This window comes from Malus sylvestris, chromosome 10 (genome assembly GCF_916048215.2).
Source record: "Malus sylvestris chromosome 10, drMalSylv7.2, whole genome shotgun sequence".
In the NCBI taxonomy this organism is placed as follows: domain Eukaryota; kingdom Viridiplantae; phylum Streptophyta; class Magnoliopsida; order Rosales; family Rosaceae; genus Malus; species Malus sylvestris.
The window spans coordinates 8,222,008-8,240,218 of NC_062269.1; the positions used below are offsets into that span (position 1 = coordinate 8,222,008).

The 18,211-nt window shown below is 37.1% G+C and overlaps 2 protein-coding genes across 6 annotated transcripts; one reads left to right on the plus strand and one right to left on the minus strand.

Moving 5' to 3' along the window:
* Positions 1 to 382: 382 nt before the first annotated feature.
* Positions 383 to 1,378, minus strand: LOC126584973 (cysteine-rich repeat secretory protein 38-like). The gene has a single exon (XM_050249352.1). It carries the CDS (start codon positions 1,376 to 1,378, stop codon positions 650 to 652), a length of 729 nt encoding a protein of 242 aa, XP_050105309.1. The 3' UTR covers positions 383 to 649.
* Positions 1,379 to 12,562: 11,184 nt separating this feature from the next.
* On the plus strand, positions 12,563 to 17,371 carry LOC126584974 (SH3 domain-containing protein 2-like). 5 transcript variants are annotated; one of them, XR_007610214.1, is made up of 11 exons: positions 12,563 to 12,775; positions 14,025 to 14,147; positions 14,230 to 14,299; positions 14,396 to 14,547; positions 15,506 to 15,607; positions 15,790 to 15,990; positions 16,142 to 16,204; positions 16,332 to 16,484; positions 16,587 to 16,661; positions 16,836 to 16,918; positions 17,095 to 17,217. XR_007610214.1 is itself a non-coding variant. In XM_050249354.1 (11 exons), the coding sequence occupies exons 1-11, from the start codon at positions 12,716 to 12,718 to the stop codon at positions 17,096 to 17,098; spliced, it is 1,044 nt and encodes a 347-aa protein (XP_050105311.1). In that variant the 5' UTR covers positions 12,563 to 12,715; the 3' UTR covers positions 17,099 to 17,371. The 5 variants fall into 5 exon arrangements, 3 of the variants coding, with proteins under 3 accessions (XP_050105311.1, XP_050105312.1, XP_050105310.1); XR_007610213.1 differs by having other exon boundaries at positions 16,836 to 16,936; positions 17,095 to 17,200; XM_050249354.1 differs by having other exon boundaries at positions 16,896 to 16,936; positions 17,095 to 17,371.
* The last annotated feature ends 840 nt before the right edge of the window (positions 17,372 to 18,211 follow it).

Genomic DNA, 18,211 nt, shown 5'->3' on the forward strand with positions numbered 1-18,211 from the left:
CTTCCAACCTCCGGCCTATATCTTAAATTGGATCGCTCCAATTACCCCACATGCCTTGCTTAATTACATCCTTAAGGCGTAAGAGGTACAAATTAACCACAGAGGACGTTGGAGAGAAGATAGATGAAACATATGGACTGATGTGGCTTGTGAAAATGATTTTGCACAACCAAAAAATTGGTTGCAGCCGGTGTTCAAAAATAAGGTAATGCTAGGGAAACTAAATTTGTAAACTAAATGAAATAGAAGTTGATGATTGAATTATTACTTAAGTATTGATTAACGTGCTTATTTCTTATTGGTTACCCATCATTTAGTTTGCAAATTTAGTCTCCCTAACATTACCCTCAAAATTATTTAAGGTTTTAGTACAAAATCAGAATAATCTCACAATGCTCGTGTACTTTATTCTTCTTCATAGATAGATATTTGCAGGAGAACAAGATACAACGCTTACTCAAAACAGTAAATCAATAGTACGTAATTGTACAAGCAACCACAGAATTACATGGACAAGAAAACCTAGATCTTATTACAATATCATTTGGATCTTCTTATTACAATATAATTTGGACCTCATTTATTAGCAAATATAATTAACAAGACGTCGATCATTTTATATAGTATGCATACTGTACAGATAATGCTCTTAAGTACTGACAATGGGATACAGTTCAAATCGAACATTACAGCTCCCACCTACAACACGCCCACCTCGTTTTGCATTGCAGCAGTTTGGGAGTTCGCCTATTGCACTATCAAGACACTTCTTACAATCAACGCCAGAGAGGTCCCTTGTGCATTGAACAAGACCATATAATGTTGTGAACGTATCAAGTTGTACCTCACCAGTAGCGTAGAACTTTTGATTATCTTCAGAAGCTTCATTAGATAACCCACTTAACAATTCCTTGACTTTCCCATTGAATACTGTTCCATTCTCTACTTCTTGGACGTTATACAAATAGAACCTGTTGTTCGTATCAATTTGCCCAAAAAAGCCCACATCTGAGTACTTTAAAAGGCAGTGATCATACCAAATTATGGCTCCTTTACGAGAAGGGCAGAGCTCGCGTAAATCTTTGCTCGCATCAACCACGCAAGTATTGCAATCTTTGCTTGAGACGTCACCGCGACAAAGGGCCAAGCCATTCACTTGGTTTTTGGCATGGCCAGTTGAACCAAGGCCAAAGCCCGTAGGAGGAACTTTGGTGTATAAAAGATTGAACAATAAGTTCAAGTTGGCACCATATGGACTACTAGCAGGGTAGTTTTGTTGGCTGAAACAAATATGGTAAAGGGGGGAGGCACCAATTGCAGAATGGTGGAAAAGGCAAAGCACTAAGAGACCCAGAGGGATTGATTTGAAGAAGAACATGTTGAATTTATGAGATATATCCAAGAACACACTCAGTATATATACATATATAAGAAGTTGGTGAAGTCGAAGTTGTGGACATTTTTTATTTCAACGTAGTCAAAAGTCTTACCAGCCCAATATAATAAACCTTGACATTACTTGTGGGATATACCGTTTGGTACGTGGGACGGGACGGGACGGAACGGAACGAGCCGTTCTGTCCCACGTTTGGTGCGCCTAAAAACTGTGGAACGGGTTGTCCCATGGGACGAAATTTGGCTGATTTTTCGTTCCACCTCTTCCCTCTAGAACGACCCGTTCCACATCCGTGGAACACAAATTTATAACATTTTATGACAAAACTTCTCCTTATCTTTTTCAATATTTACATCATCCGTTCCGTCCTGTCCCGTCCCATCCCGTCCCGTCCCGTCCCGTCTGCGTACCAAACGGTACCTAGTGACCTAGTTCCGGAGAAAATGAACTTCCACGAATGATGTTGAAAGACAAATTCAAGCTAGCTACAGGAAAAAGTCAAATGTCAAAAACATTATACATTTTCAAAGCATTCTACTGGTCGCACTTTGAAAATTACCAATGGATTATGAATTTTTAGGTCCTGGTGCTACTTTTCAGTGGAAGATTAGGTCACATTGTGCTCTATAATCTATATGATATAGTCATAAACCTTGGGATCAAGCTCACAATTAGACTTAATGGGACTTAGGAGTTCTAGATTAACTACCTCCATATTCTTACCCCTGTTCTTTTTTGTTTTGGTCAGTGATCTTTATTTAAAGATTATATATAAAGAGTTGACTGTCGATTTGGTTAAATTCATAATTTTTTTTTTAAATATGACTTCTTATATTTTTCGTTGTTTTCCTTTTTTATTTCTAGAATATGAGGATCTTCTACGACATGGGGCTTTATCGTTTATTTTTGCTATAATATAATATGATTTCTACTAAGATCTACTCCAACTTAAATTTTAGGTTCTAAACTTATCTCAACTTTTTTTAACACTTGGGACAAATATGAGTTTTAACCCAAAACTCATTTCTAGGGCCAATTTAGCCTAGAATTCTACCTAGGTTAGTGGAGTTGGCCCACCATATATGTAAAAAAAATTAGTTTTATATTTATAAATTCATTGAATCCAACATCTAAAATCTAATATGATCAAATCTAACAGTAAAAAAAATAAAAAATGTAACGGTCCAAATTTAAATCTAACGGCTGAAGTAATTAAATTCTTTCATAATGTTCCACGAGTTTTATGGTGTCGGTTTAGAGATTTTCCAATATTTATCGGAATCTAAATATTTTTAGGTTAAAAATGTTCATAAAATTAAATTAGGATAGTCTACATAATTTTTTTTTAAAAGTTCCTTTAAGGAAAAAAATTATCCTAAATTCATTTTTTAATATTCTCGAACTAGAAATTTAACCCATACGGGTTGAGGGAGAAAAACTGTTTCTAGATTAAAACCTAAATTTTATGGGTTAAAAATTTTAGTTTTAACCTAAGAGTTGGAACAATTAATGAACCCTACAAATTTAATTTTTTAGGATTCCACTATTCTATATGAAGTCTTTGTGCGATCAATATTGCACATCAAGTTCCTCAAATTATGTTGTGGTATAAATAAATAAATATTGCGACATGAGTAAATTGATAACATGAAAAATGCTACGGAGACACTGTTAAAATGAAACTTTTATGGACTCTGTCATTCCACAATTTAACATTAATTCTCATATCAACATTATAAAATATTGTGTCAAAAATATAAAATGGTAAAGAGTTCCACTTCCAGAGAGTTTCATTAGCATTTAGCTTAATAATGAAACATGCAGCCTTGCAGTATTAGAGTCAAACAGGGCTGAAATAATTATTGTGGGGGGATGTGTATGCTGGAATTAATTATTGTCTCAAATGGAAATATTATCTTAATGCTCCTTGGACAATTGGTTTATATAAATCCTTCATGGTTGACGATAAATTACCACTTGTTCATTTGAAGAGAAGTATCCTTCAAAGACGTAATTGATTTTCCTTGACATCTAACATAATACTCAAAAGGATCTTTGAAGAACATAGGATGGCGGTTGGAAAATCATTAAAGAATACTTCTTCTACTTTTATCGGATATTTTTTAGAAAATAATAAGCACACATCTTTTTTAGCTTCTTGTACATTCTTATTTAATTTTGGTAGTTGGTTCTGTTTGATATATTTAATTCAATGGCTAGAAATAAAGAGGGATGTGTGAAAAACTACAACGGAATGCGAGAATGACTTTCCTTTTTTCCATAGAAATGTATTGGCTCAAAAGAAATACCAAAAGAGTTTAATCGAAAATGCGAAGATTGATTACAAAGAAAAAGTAAAATGGATTTGTACAAGTAGAAGACAACCTTTCATCCTTGATTGCCAATTAAATCTAGTCATTAAGCTAGTGTTATCCAGAAATTGCTAACGCGCATATTTGAGTTTTAGTTAAAATAAATTCACCATTTATATCCAAATATACACTATACATGGATGATGCATCAATAATTTCTGCAAAGTGATTGTACAGAAACAAAAAATTTATTTGAGTTGCCACTATCAACTCAAGAATTTTGCAGAAATTTTATATTTCTTAGGATGAGATGGCAAAACAATAAGGCAACTGAGACAAGGGGTAAATACATATTGAAAAGTTAGCAATTTGATGTACTTCATGTTAGAGTATTTTTAGTATTTTACTAGTAATTGTGCCCATGCGTTGCTGTGAGTTTTAAAAGTGTATAAAATTTGTAAAAAGTTGTACATATATGTATATGTATTCATCATATTTATAACAAGGAACAAACATATAGCCATAACAGATGGTTGGGGAATTCATACATATTGAAAAAACCTTACTCACATCGAGACGGAGATCTTTTGGAAGCCGGACAAAGCAGTCATGTGGAAGATCAAAGCTGTTTTGTAAAGGAAATAACAAAAACTGAAAAAAAAATCAGAACTTTAAATTACAACTAAATTAAGCAATGTCAATTATTAAAGGTTAAAATTTTGATCTAAGGGATCAAAATTTGAAATGGATATGGACGCTTACGTGTAATTGTAGTAGGAACGATAGAAAATTTGGACCATTGGGTTGTATGTAAATTCCTTTGCACAAAGTTTAAAAAATATGGCAGCGTACACTCCTGACTTAGCCCTCGAGTCAGCGTATGTTCACGGTTGTATCCACACTTCGACGAGCATTATAGACATTCCAGGTGAAGTGTCCACTCACGGCTAGGCACGCAAGGAGTTCCTCTTATTAAGCATTGGAGCAGGCAGCATGACATATAAAAGGAAACACGAGAGCAGTCCGGCTCAAGTTCATCTAGCAAACCAAGACACACACGATAGTGAGCAGCATCGCTTACTAGCAAGAAACGTATCACGTGTAACGCCACCGCGACATAGACGAGCAAGACAAGCAGAAGAGCAGTAAAAACCATCAAGTTAATGTCGGGGGCATTCAAAGGTTCTGCTGGCCCAGCAAAGGCAGATCCAGAATGAAGTACAAAGGTTCCTAACTGAGTAGCCATGCAAATTTAGGTGCATCAAAACCACTGATAAAGCACTATGAAAAAGACGCAACTCGTATGAGTAGTTCACCTTTTATTAACAAGATCGAGCAAACAGAACCAACCCGCATACACTAGTGAATGCAAAGATTACTTATGCTCCAACGAACACAGTAACTCAACCTAATGGCCCATAGGGGGCAAACAAGTACCAAAAGAACGCACCAGCCCAACTTGCAAGACAATCTCTCTAACCATCAAGAACCAGGAGTAAGTCTTGTTCTCATCACACCAGACAATTTAAAACTTGGGGAGAACATTGCTAGTGGCAGAGCATCGCGAAGCTAGTGCCTCAACTCATCCCGCTGCTCATAACCTGGCCTAAGCCAGTCCCCCTTTCATAGCTCACAGCTAAGCCTACTTGCTCTGCAGCTGCCGGCTGTCCTTGATCTTGCACCACTATTCCCAATTATGCCGATTTTGCCCCACAGCTCCCAGTCATGCCAACCTATGCTAAGTGACTCTCAGCCCTGCCGATCAGGCCCGCGATACTAAGCTTCAAAAGCATTTAACAATGAAGCAAAACACGAGGCTTTAACCAATAGTTCTTTGCTAACGAAAGATTTATCCGTGAAGAAGCTTGCAATTCATTTAGATTCTCAATTAATCACAAACCAAGCCTCAGGAAAGCACACGGCGAAACATCTAATAAGTGCAGAATACTTGAAGAATGTCTGAGAACAGCTCAATGTGCTCCCTACTTACACCCTTATGCGGGTTCCACAAGTAGTTCGAAGTCTCAAGTAGATTGCCAAACAAGACCTTATAGGCTGAGGATTATTTTAGTTGTCCAACAGTCCAGCTTTCCTCACCTGCACTCATAACGACTTTCATGTTCTCCAGTGTGAAAGGGTAAACCATGTTGGGTTTTTTCCAGCCCATGATTAGTTGTCCTAAGTTTATTGGGAATTAATAGTCTTAGAGGATTAAATTGTTTTCCCAATTGGAGTTATTTTCCCAATTGGAGTTGTTTACCCAATTGGAGTTAGTTTCTCAATTGGAGTAGGATTCATAACTAGATTCCAATTAGGATTAATAATCCCTATTGAAGAAGACCTTTATTATGTCTATATAAAGGAGCTATTGTACTAGTTTTGAGGAGGGAGCAAAACAATAAATTGTTTACCACTCAAGGGATTAGAGTGAGAGAATATTTTAAAGTGTGTGTGAGAGAAAAAGAAAAGAGATAGTGTATTTCTTGTTCTTATTCTTTCAGGTTTTTTGTCAAGTCCTAGTTCTAGAGATTTGGCAAGATTATTGGTTGTACTCATTATTGATATAGTGAAAGATTGTTGTTGCTGTCCCGTGGACGTAGGCACATATTGTTGAACCACGTAAATTCTTGGTGTTATTTATCTTGGTTATTTATTTTTCGATTTCCGGAGTTTGTTCTTGTTTTTCCCATTCTTAAACGCTATATTCTCAACAAGTGGTATCAAAGCCTGGTTCAGCTGATATCCGTTTAGAATGTAGTGTTCAATTATGATAAAACTCACCCGCTCCAACTGGGTTACGTGGAAATCAAGAATGGAGGACATGCTTTATTGTAAAGATCTCCATGAGCCAATTGAAGGTGTTAAGAGCAAGCCAAAAAATATGTCTGATGCCAATTGGACCAAGATGAATCGTAAAACTATTGGTACGATTAGACAATGGGTGGATGAGAGCATTTATCACCATGTGTCTAAAGAAACTGATGCGCAAGCTTTTTGGAAGAAGTTAGAATCCCTCTTTGAGAAAAATATCGCTGCCAAGAAAGCATTCCTTATTAAAGAGCTTGTCAACATGAAGTATGCGAAAGATGTTAGTGTAACCGAGCACTTGAACAACTTTCAGAACATGATCAATCAGGTAGCCACTATGGGTTTGAATATTGAAGAAGAGCTGCTAGCACTTTTATTGCTAGGATCATTGCCAAATAGTTGGGAAACCTTTGTCGTAACTGTAAGCAATTCGGGTTCTAATGGCGTACTATCTATGGATGCTGTTAAGGATCGCATGTTTAATGAAGAAACAAGGAGAAAAGCTTCAGGTGCAGGTGCTAGACAACTCTTTGTCATAGAGAAAAGAAGCAAGAATTCTGGTAAGATGAGATTCAATGGCGACTGCCACTATTGTAGGAAAAATGGTCACATGAAGAAACATTGTTGTAAATGGAAAAAGGAACAAAAGGATGGGAACAATACTGCAAGTGTTGTGACTTACAATGAAGAGCTTCTTTAATGCAAATGATTGATGGTTTTCTGGCAAAGAAGTCTATAATTGCATTTGCCAATGACGATGGATGTTGCGATCAAGGGGAGCCTGGTCAAGAGAAATCTAATCAAGATGGTCTTGGTTAATGAGTAGTTTGATCAAGGGGAGCTTGGGTATGGGTAATTCGATCAGGAGGAGTCTGGTCATGAAAAGTTTGATCAATGGGACTTCGGTTAAGAGGAGTAATTCTATTATGGTATACCTTCCTCATGGCCTGGAGGGGGAGATTGTTGGGTTTTTTCTAGCCCATGATTAGTTGTCCTAAGTCTATTGGGAATTAATAATCTTAGAGGATTAAATTGTTTTCCCAATTGGAGTTGTTTACCCAATTGGAGTTAGTTTCTCAATTGGAATAGGATTCATAACTAGATTCCAATTAGGATTAATAATCCCTATTGAAGAAGACCTTTATTATGTCTATATAAAGGGGCTATTGTACTAGTTTTAAGGAGGGAGCAAAACAATAAATTGTATACCACTCAAGGGATTAAAGTGAAAGAATATTGTAAAGTGTGTGAAAGAGAAAAAAAAATAGATAGTGTATTTCTTGTTCTTGTTCTTTCAGGTTTTTCGTCAAGTCCTAGTTCTAAATATTTGGCAAGATGATTGGTTGTACTCATTATTGATATAGTGAAAGATTGTTGTTGCTGTCCCGTAGACGTAGGCACATATTGCCGAACCACATAAATTCTTGGTGTTATTTATCTTGGTTATTTGTTTTTCGATTTCCAGAGTTTGTTCTTGTTTTTCCCATTCTTAAACGCGATATTCTCAACAAACCAAGCCCCCGATACCTATCTGGTTATGTTATCTAGTGCGAGAGGGTAAACCAATCCCTTAACACCCATCTAGGTTTGCTCTTCAATGCGAGAGTGTAAACTAAGTCCCCGACACCTATCTGGTATGTTCCCAATGCGAGATAATAAACTAATTCCCCGACACCCACTTGGGTCTGCTTTCTAACGCATGAATATAAACTAATTCTCGACATCTATATGGGTCTGCTCTCTAGTGTGAGAGGATAAACTAATTCCCCCACACCCATCTGCGTTTACTCTCCAACGCGAGAAGATAAACTAATTCCCCAACACTTATTTGGGTCTGTTCTCTAGCGCGAGAAGGTAAACTAATTTCTCGACACCCATCTGGTCTACTCTCTAGTGCGAGATGATAAGCTAACCCTCGAACACCCATTTGGGTTTGTTCTTCAGTGTGATAGGGTAAACTAATTCTCTAACACCCATCTGGGTCTGCTTTCCAATGCGAAAGGGTATACTAATTCTCCGACACCTATCTGGGTTTGCCCTCCAGTGCGAGAGTGTAAAATTCCTCGACATCCATGAATATTTACACAGCTAAACACTTTTCATGTGATTAGTTAACGATTTTAATGTCCCACAAATTTTTATCATGTTGTGATGCAGGCCACTCAGCTCAAAGGAACGAAGATTCAAAGACAGATTAAGCAACACGGCAATGGGCAGTAGCTCACGACATGCTCAACAGCTCAACACCCCAAGAAGCCAAAAGTTATAGCCATATTGACTACGTGGAATCGTCTGTTTTTTCAAAGCAGTGTGCCCAACCGATAGCCCTATGGCTAAAAGTTTTGTAAAACGCTTCAAGCAAGCAAAGTTTAAAGAAAAACAGTGATGGAGTAAAACAAAGAAAGCAGTCTATTAAATTTCTAGCAAGTCGATAAACTTGCACAAAGGTCGCCAAAATCTGACATAAGCTACACAAAGCAGATTGCTCATTAACAACTTGGATGATCTTTGGTTTTCCAGTAGCTATCATGCCTTCAGCAGCCACTTTGCACTCAATAGTTTGCTCATCCAACACTTCATATTCAGTAAGTCCAATCTTGGCAGCTTTATCCTCAACTGTTCCACCGTTAGTAGCTAAGAAATCAAACTCAAGCAATTCCATTATTTTTGGCAACCAGCACAAACGTGGCAGCAATAGAAGGAGCGGGCTTTGACGCCTCTTTAACGGCCGAATCCACGTTTCCAAGTGACAAACTTTCTCCCCACTTCTTGTAATGGCTAGCCATTCAAAAGCCGATCCAAACTTAGCTAAAGCTTCTAAATTTGGACGTTGGAAACATCTTGATGTCAAGCTTTCCAGAAGTAGCAAAATCTCACAAATGGCAGAAAAACTTCTTCCTAACTAAAGGTTCAACAAGAAGGCTAACTTGAAAGTGAAGCCCTACACCTTTTTTGCAGCCTTGGCCGCGCCAGCTTAAGCTCCGCGCCCTACCATGCCATTTTCCTAAGCCAAAGCCGAGCCGAGTTCCTGGTCCACGCCAGCCAGCCGCGCCACATAATCTGCAATAGCTCCTTGTGCTGCCTACTTGCACAACAATCCCGTGGCTTCCGCCGACACCATCCTTGGCCCTCTTGAGCCATTTCATCGAGCCTCATGGCTAAAAAAAATCAATAAAGAAGAAAATTTAATTTTTCTTACCTTGGTGCGACACAGAGAATAAAAACAATGACGATGATCAACTTTTCACAGGGACAAGAAAAGAAGAAAACAAGGGGAGATGTTTACTATATCCTCTAACCTTTTCTCTCTTTTTTATAGGGATGCATTTTTCTCTCTTTCTTGTAGGGATAAATAAGTCTTGGTGGCTATTGGCTTCCCTTTTCCATGAAGACTCTGTTTCCAAAACGAAGTGGAAAATCTACATTAAATTGGGAAACAACTTTACGCATGCCTAAGCAGCTTGGAAGCTTTACACCTACTACCCTTTTCTGCTTGTAGTCCAGCAGGTGTGTGTGCATTTGTCGAGCTAGAAATAATTCCAAAAATCTAGAAGACGACACGTGGACTTTTCCTTGAGAAAGACAAGATTGCCTTCACTAAATAGGCATGCTTCTCAGATACTCCCATGCGTAGCTCAGCATCATTGAAGGTCCAAACAGTTGACGGCTCGTGGCATGAAAAAGTCAAAGGTATTAAAGATAAAGTTAATTACTAAATCATATCTTTAATACATTCTCAATTGAAGGTCAATTCAATAAAGTAAGGAATCTCTATCACAATCAATTAAGGATACTCTCACCATTATCCCAAGATATTTTCTCCTAATTAATATCTTGGGGAATATTCTTTACTCATCATCCAACAGATGACACACCTTGACCAATAGGATGCTGTCATGTGTACGATGACACTCTAACCCGATGGCCAGCCACCTCTTCCTACAAATACTGTATCTTCACCAAATTTTGGTAAGGTTTTTGTTACGCATACAAGCTTTAAACACTCACTCTTCTAAGAGAAACTAACTTAGGCATCAGAGATCCATTGGCCAACCCCTTTCTCTCTCCCCCACCCCACTCCTCTTAAGCGTATCAGGCTTTAGGATTTGATCAAAGGTGTTGATTGTTTTGTAGTTACATTTTCGTCAAAATCGAAGACGGTGGAAATTAGCTACCACAACAATCACCATCTCAACGATCAAATGATGATCATGTTTTTTTTTTTGAACAAACGATGTTGATAGGTGCATTATGTATCATATTTTCATGTTAATTATTGCTAATTTTTGTTAAGGAATTGATTATAAAAGAGCCTTATTACTTTCCTTTCCTTAATTTTAGCCAATCTGCACACTTAAAACGTTTTTTGTGATAATTCGACTTTCTGAAGGAGTTTTGGTGCAATGCCAATTGGAGAAGGAAGCTAAAAGGATGAAGCTCATTGTGTCCGAATTTCATAATTTTCCATGAAAACATTCATTCCAATTTTAAAAATCAATCCCGCAGAAGTTGTTTTTTCCGTTAGAAATGCGCAGCTGTAGGAGAATGATGATTTGAAGGCTTTCCCGATTTTTCCTAGTGGAGTGCGATATACACTTGGAAAGATAAGAGACAAAGCTACGTTTCTTATATTTTTTTAAAAAAAATCCAGAAGATAAATTGACTCTAAATTTGGCACGCAAGACAGATGACGTATTCCCAAGCCAAGAAAGATTCTTTCCTAGTTAGTGTCATTAATTGTTTAGGAGTTTGTTTTATTTAGGAGAGTTTCTCCCAGTCGTTTTAGGGTTTTTTTTAGTATAAATAAGGTGTCCTAAGGTCTCTCTAGAACATCCTCTCGACATCACCCCCCATCCATACTACCATTCACCATCTCCGTAATTTGTGAAGAAGAGCTTAGGGACGCGCTTTGTCATGGACTCCTGGTTCTATCTTTCTTTTATTTTTATTTCTATGTGTAACTAAGTTATTTTCTAAGGTTTATGATGAAGCCATGACATGAATAGTTGCGAAGTACTTTGTTAATTATTATCCGATTATATGCCATGTTATATTCTTAATCTTTGTGTGTAATTTATTCTAGATTCGGATTTCTAATGACTGATCATCTTTAGGAATTTTGCATCTAGATATTTAGATAAATCTATGTGGATGACCAATCAATTAGGTTTATTGGAATTAAGATTAAGACGAGTAGACAAACTAGTGAGGATGACCAGTATCAAGCTAGTCCTACTTGGTTGACATGATTCTTCTATGCGTAATGGGTTTTTATGTGTTTAATTGTATGCTTAACCAATAGGATATGATTATCAGGTAGAGATACACAAGTTGTTGTCTGGCCACGGATTGATTCATACCTTAAAAAGAACAACCTTTAAGATTGACATGGTAATTGGATGGTTTTCTTATTCTTGTTAAGTATAGTCTTGCTCAATTATTCAATTCAATTTATCATTTGTTTGTTTAATAAAGTCTAGCGTGATAAATCGGTTAAATTGGTATTAAAGCAGTCCTTTGGGATCGACCTCGTATATGCATTTATTATTACAATTGATTTGTGTGCTTGCGAGTTTAATTTGGTTTAAATTAATCTATTATTTAGGTCAGTTTAAATACACATCATATGTTATCTACATTTAGGGAGCTAGCAATAATGTGATTCAAATTCGCCTTTAGCGAGAATCAAATCTAAATTCTCTTACTTACAAACAAAGAGAATTACTATCATACCCAGTCCTAAAGGGCAAAATGGCAAATGATGATCATGTTAATTACATATATTTTATTTAAATTCTAAAAAGTTAATTCATTCCTATTTTTGTCATTTGGATTCCATCTATGTAAACAAAACATTCAAATTATTAAAAGGGAATTGTTATTAGCATTCCAAAATTCTCATACTAAACTCCTCATAAGTGTATTTTTCTTTCTAATTATAAAATGTTTGAAGTGTCCAAATAAAATTTTTGAAATGCTAATTACAATTTCCTATTGAAAAACTAAAATATAAAACAAATCTGAGTTCAAATAGGTGAAATGTCTGCACGCACACGACCAAAAGCTCAAACAGCTCCATCAAAGCAAAAGTCCCTACCATTTTATTTGGAACCCAAGCCTGCCTGCTTTCATCTCTCTCTCTTACAAATTCTGTTGGTGGAGACCCTAAACACTCGGCAGATTTGGCCCTTAGTTTTGAATGGAAGCTATCAGAAAGCAAGCCACCCGGCTTCGCGAACAGGTCGCCAGGCAGCAACAGGTACCCTCAACCCACAATCCTAATTCCCACCAGATCCAATTTTATTTCAATCTCTAACTCTCTGTCCTGAATCCATATTTGATGTTTCATTTGTTACCAAATTTTAATTCCCCGCTGAGTTAGCCCGATTTTTCATTTTTTCCAAGTCTTTTCTTTTGTCTTTTTCTTTTTTTCTTGGTGAAATTTGCAATCTTGTTCTGCTGGCAATGCTTTTATCTCAGTTGGGTTTGAGATTCTTGATTCACTTCGCATGGTGTGATGCAACGCAATGCATTTGCTTTTCAAAGTCTTAATCTTTTATGAATTTTGTTGATTGAGATTCGATAGGCAACCGAAATTTAGTGTAATGTGTAATGAGGATACGCGATGCATTGCTCCGATGACCTTCTTGGAATCTGATGGTTTATTTTGGGATTTTCATTTGGTGAATTAAGAAATGATGTGAGGCGGATTGCAAAAAGAAGATATGGCTAGAACAATTTGCTGCAGTTCTTGGTCCATACCCCTTACAAAATTATAGCCTAGAGTTTGTGTTATGGGATGCAGGTCAAGCTTGTTCATCCAATGAAACGTAATGTTGTATGTTTTACGCCTCAATGTATTGCTCCAATAACATCTTTGGAATCTGATGGTTGATCTTGGAAGCTTCATTGGTGAACTGAGAAATGTGTCTGTGAAGGATTGCAAGCAGAAGATTTCGGTAGAACGTTTTAATACGTTTATTGTTCCATATCTTGGATAATTGTAGCCTAGAAGTGTGTTTTATGGGATGCAGGTCATGATAAGTAAATGTGTTCCTCTTATGTTTTACATGGCAATGTGCCCTTAAAGAAATTGGGTGGCAATGTGTTTTGATCATGGGCACATTACAGATGGTCATGGCTGCACACTGATTACCTTGGTGTCTAAAGTGCAGCTGAAACACTATTAACCATTTAAGAAAGTTGTGCTAACAATGTGTTAAGGGATTTCCGTTTCTGTTGTAATTTTATTTTTCATGTCACGTTTTCTGTTCATGTGGTCATATTCCTACACATGCACCAAAAAAGTATATGGTGTATCTTCAACGACTATCTATCAATTAGAAGTTCCCGTATATTTCCATCCTTCTCTGTTATTAACGATGTTTTTTAGGTGAACAAATAACATGGCTAAACTTGAGCGTATGTTTGTTGTGACAAAGGTTTACTTACATTTCATTTTCATTTAAGTGTAACAGACAATCTGATTACTTTTCGTTTTATTTTAGGCTGTCCTCAAGCAGTTTGGAGCTGGAGGATACGGAGGTTCAGATAATTTAGTAACTGATGAGGCAGAACTCGTGCAGCATCAGAAACTTGAAAAGCTTTACATATCAACACGTGCCGGCAAGGTGGCCTACTTCCTTTCTTGCCTCCTCTAATTTCAGTTAATGTTTTTACCTCTACTTATAGAAATTTTAATTCATGTTGTAGCATTATCAAAGGGATATTGTTCGTGGTGTGGAGGGATATATTGTCACCGGGTCCAAACAAGTTGAAATAGGTGAGTTCGTAACTTATATGTCATTTGTCAAGCTTGAAGCTAATTTCACAAGGCCTAATATTCATATTAAAAACCCTAACCTTAATTATTGGATAGGAACGAAGTTGTCAGAAGATAGTAGGAAATATGGTGCCGAAAATACGTGTACTAGTGGAAGTACATTATCAAGAGCTTCATTAAGCTATGGGCGAGCTCGTGCTCAAATGGAGAAGGAGAGGGGGAATCTGTTGAAAGCTCTTGGTACACAGGTGTGACAAAATTTTCTTCACTTAGATGCATAATTCTATAGATACGACTTTTGCATATGTTTGTGAAATGGTGGAATGAGTAATACATTTTCATACTGATTTTATAATTTATTTGATTGATAATTGTAATGCAATCTTTCTTTTTGGCCGTAGGGGGTTGGACTATACAGTTGCTCAGAAAATTTTAAATTTAATTATCCCAGGTTTAATGTTAGAATCCGTTTATTAGACAAGTGAAGAGGGTGTGGATTCAGATACAAAATTCTACCTCTTCTTCTGTATGCCACTTTGTGACAATAGTGAACCCAAGTTGTTGCATCAAGAGCTTCCCAAACATTATGCATAAACTTATGCAGAATGAAGGACTCAAATTGGCAGCTCTGTTATGTTTAGTTGTTTACTTTAGTTACACTAGATATGACAAACCAAGTTATTTTTCTCTTCTGAGATATTTTCTGACTAAATATGCCAAGGAAATTCTTATAGCAACTAAGATTTTGTAGATTTATAGAACCAACAGTCTGCATCATTCTTTGTACAGGGATACTGCATTAATAAATTGTTGCATTCCACCATGTTCCTGCCATTCACAATATTTCTGGTAGTATTTTCTTTTGGTTGTTGTGTTCCAATTTCTTTAACCTCAAAGCCATACCTTACTGGTGGGTAGAACAGAGGATGTTATTGACATCGATATCCTGTTTAGATTCTGTTCTCCTAGTTTAATCTTTACCGCATTCCCCCTCCAAAATTAAATTTCCGAAAGGCATCATCCAAGCTCATTTTGCACATCCAACATCGATTATATGCTTAAACTACATTTTGTTCTTCTTGACATTTTATTTCAGTCATCCTTTACTTGGTAAATACCATTGTATGATTTAATTTGAAATCGTTAATTCCTTCTTACTGCTATCAGAGGTTAAGTTTGTGACACGGTGTTTAAAAATACTATTAGGTGGCAGAGCCATTAAGAGCAATGGTAATGGGGGCTCCATTGGAGGATGCTCGGCATCTTGCTCAACGTTATGATAGAATGCGACAAGAAGCTGAAGCTCAGGTATCTTTAATCTGTGTTTACCAGAGACTTTCTGAGTGTTTTCTTCCCACAACAATATTTTATACTGGAATCAGTGTGGGTCAACTGATGTACCTTCTATTCATGCAAATTGGTGAAAGCTAATTCACCTGGTGGATTGCTTGTACAAGTATGTCATTGTGCATTCTTTTGAACCTAGACAGGCTATTGAAGTTTCCAAACGCCAAGCAAAAGTGAGGGAAACACCAGGAAATTCAGAAAATGTTATGAAACTGGAAGCTGCAGAGTCGAAGATGCAAGATCTGAAGTCAAATATGGCAATATTAGGGAAGGAAGCTGCTGCAGCAATGGCAGCTGTTGAGGCTCAACAACAGAGGTTGACACTCCAGCGACTCATTGCCATGGTAGTACAAGTTTTGTGAATATATACTTCGAGTTAAATACGTTAAGCCTAAGTAAATGTTTACGTGTTATTTATTGGGAATTAGTGTTTAAACTTTCTTCCTGTTCTTATCAAAATGTCTTTCTTCTTGTCAATTTTGTTCTGGAATGAAGGTCGAGGCAGAGCATACTTATCATCAGAGGATCCTTAAGATACTTGATCAACTTGAAGGAGAGGTATGCACCCCCCCCCCCTCTCTCTCTCTCTCCCAAATATACTAATTTTCTCAACTATGCAAAATCCCATTTTTTTTTTCTGTGTCAATTGATGATTTTGGGTAATGTTTTTTTCTGATATTGATAGATGGTATCAGAACGACAACGGATTGAAGCACCTCCTAGCCCTACTATTGAAACCACCATGCCTCCACCTCCATCTTATGAAGAAGTTAACGGCATATATGCTTCTCAAACACATAATGGATCGTCAGACAGCATGGATTACTTCTTAGGGGAGGTTAGTAATCAATGAAATTTCTGAATTCTTTTTGCTTGTATGATGCAACTGCTGCACTTGAAGGCTGTTCATTTGTGTTGTTTATTTGTCAATTTATTGCAGGTTATGTTTACGTATCAAGCTGTGTCTGACATAGAGCTCAGTTTGTCAGTTGGCGATTATGTTGTTGTGCGAAAGGTTTACAACTTACTTGGATGTTATACTTCAACTACCTTGATACTTAAATTCTGAATTCGGGTTGGCCCTGGGCTTGGATTTGGACCAACCTAAGATCTAATCTAAATGGAAAAATGAGCACGATCTATTGTTTTAATTGTGATAACTAATACATACCAACTGGATCCACTTTAGGTTGGGTTGAGAACAATTTAACCTTGCAACAATAAGGCATGATCCGGTTGGTTTTTGCAGATTTCAGATGCCTGTCATCTGAGGCAAGTCAGTGAATCCAGGTTGAAGATTGCAGTTCTTGTTTCTTTATTTGCACATGTGTCTGCTGCTTGTGTTGAATAAATAAAACAATCAAACGAGAAGGCGAATGCCTAAATTTTTGTAGTGCATTATTGTTGATGCGAGTTTCTAGGTTGATTATCTTTTGTTCTTTCTACAGGTGACAAACAACGGTTGGGCAGAAGGCGAATGCAAAGGCAGAGCAGGTTGGTTCCCGTTTGGATACATCGAAAGAAGGGAACGAGTTCTCGCAAGCAAGGTGGCCGAAGTGTTCTAGCGTTTGTGCATGGGACAGAGCGTTTTTCGATTCTTTTTTGTTTCCTCTAAATGTGTATTTTTGTTATTTAATGTACTTAATGATGGAGAATACGTTGGTTCAAATAGAATAACAGTGTATCGTATTGATTGATACAAGTATCGTTTCTTCACTGATTTCATATCTGCCTTGCAACAGTATGAACAACTTGGTACATTTGTATTTTTCCTTACTTTTGTCTGTTTCATATCCAACAGCTAGATTTCTCAGTTATCTTACATATTTTCTCTCCTGCGCAACGAATCCTGTGCGCATGGGTTGCGCATGACCTGGTTGGGTTTAATCATGTCATAGCGACACTCCAACAACAACCATGTACAATGCCACAACGATGCTAATGATACTTCAACAATCCAACGACATTGTTACGACAACGCCATTGGTTGTGCATGGGCGGATTTTGACCTGTTTTTGTTGTTGTTGGAGTGTCGTCATGGTGACATTAGACTCAATTGGGTCATGTGCAAGCCATAGGCACAAAATCCGTATGCAGGAGAGAAAATCTGCATAGTTATATTGACGTAGATTTGGTATTATTCTTGGTTTGAGGTTTTACTATGCAGCTTTTACTGAGCAAGATTTTAACGATGCCACATATACGGAACCCCATCATCGTTATCATCTTTTTTGTCAATGAAAGAAGGTGCGGCTCTAAGAAGAGGGTGGAGGGTTTGAACTCGAGATGTAGTGGGTTGAAGAAGAAGGCACTAACCACCATGGGTGCCAAAACAACAATTTTGCAATGCAGCTTATTCCTCGACAAAAAGAAATGAGTAGTTATTTGTTAATTTTTAGGCTTTTTATCCAAAATTATCATTGAGATTTGCATAACTCCTCACTTTGGTCCCTAAGATTTGAAATCAATAGAATTGGTCCTTGAGTTTGTCTATCATCAATCATTTTGGTCATTCCTTGAAAAATCTCCATTAAATAAGAATAGAATGATCAAAATGCCCTTAAT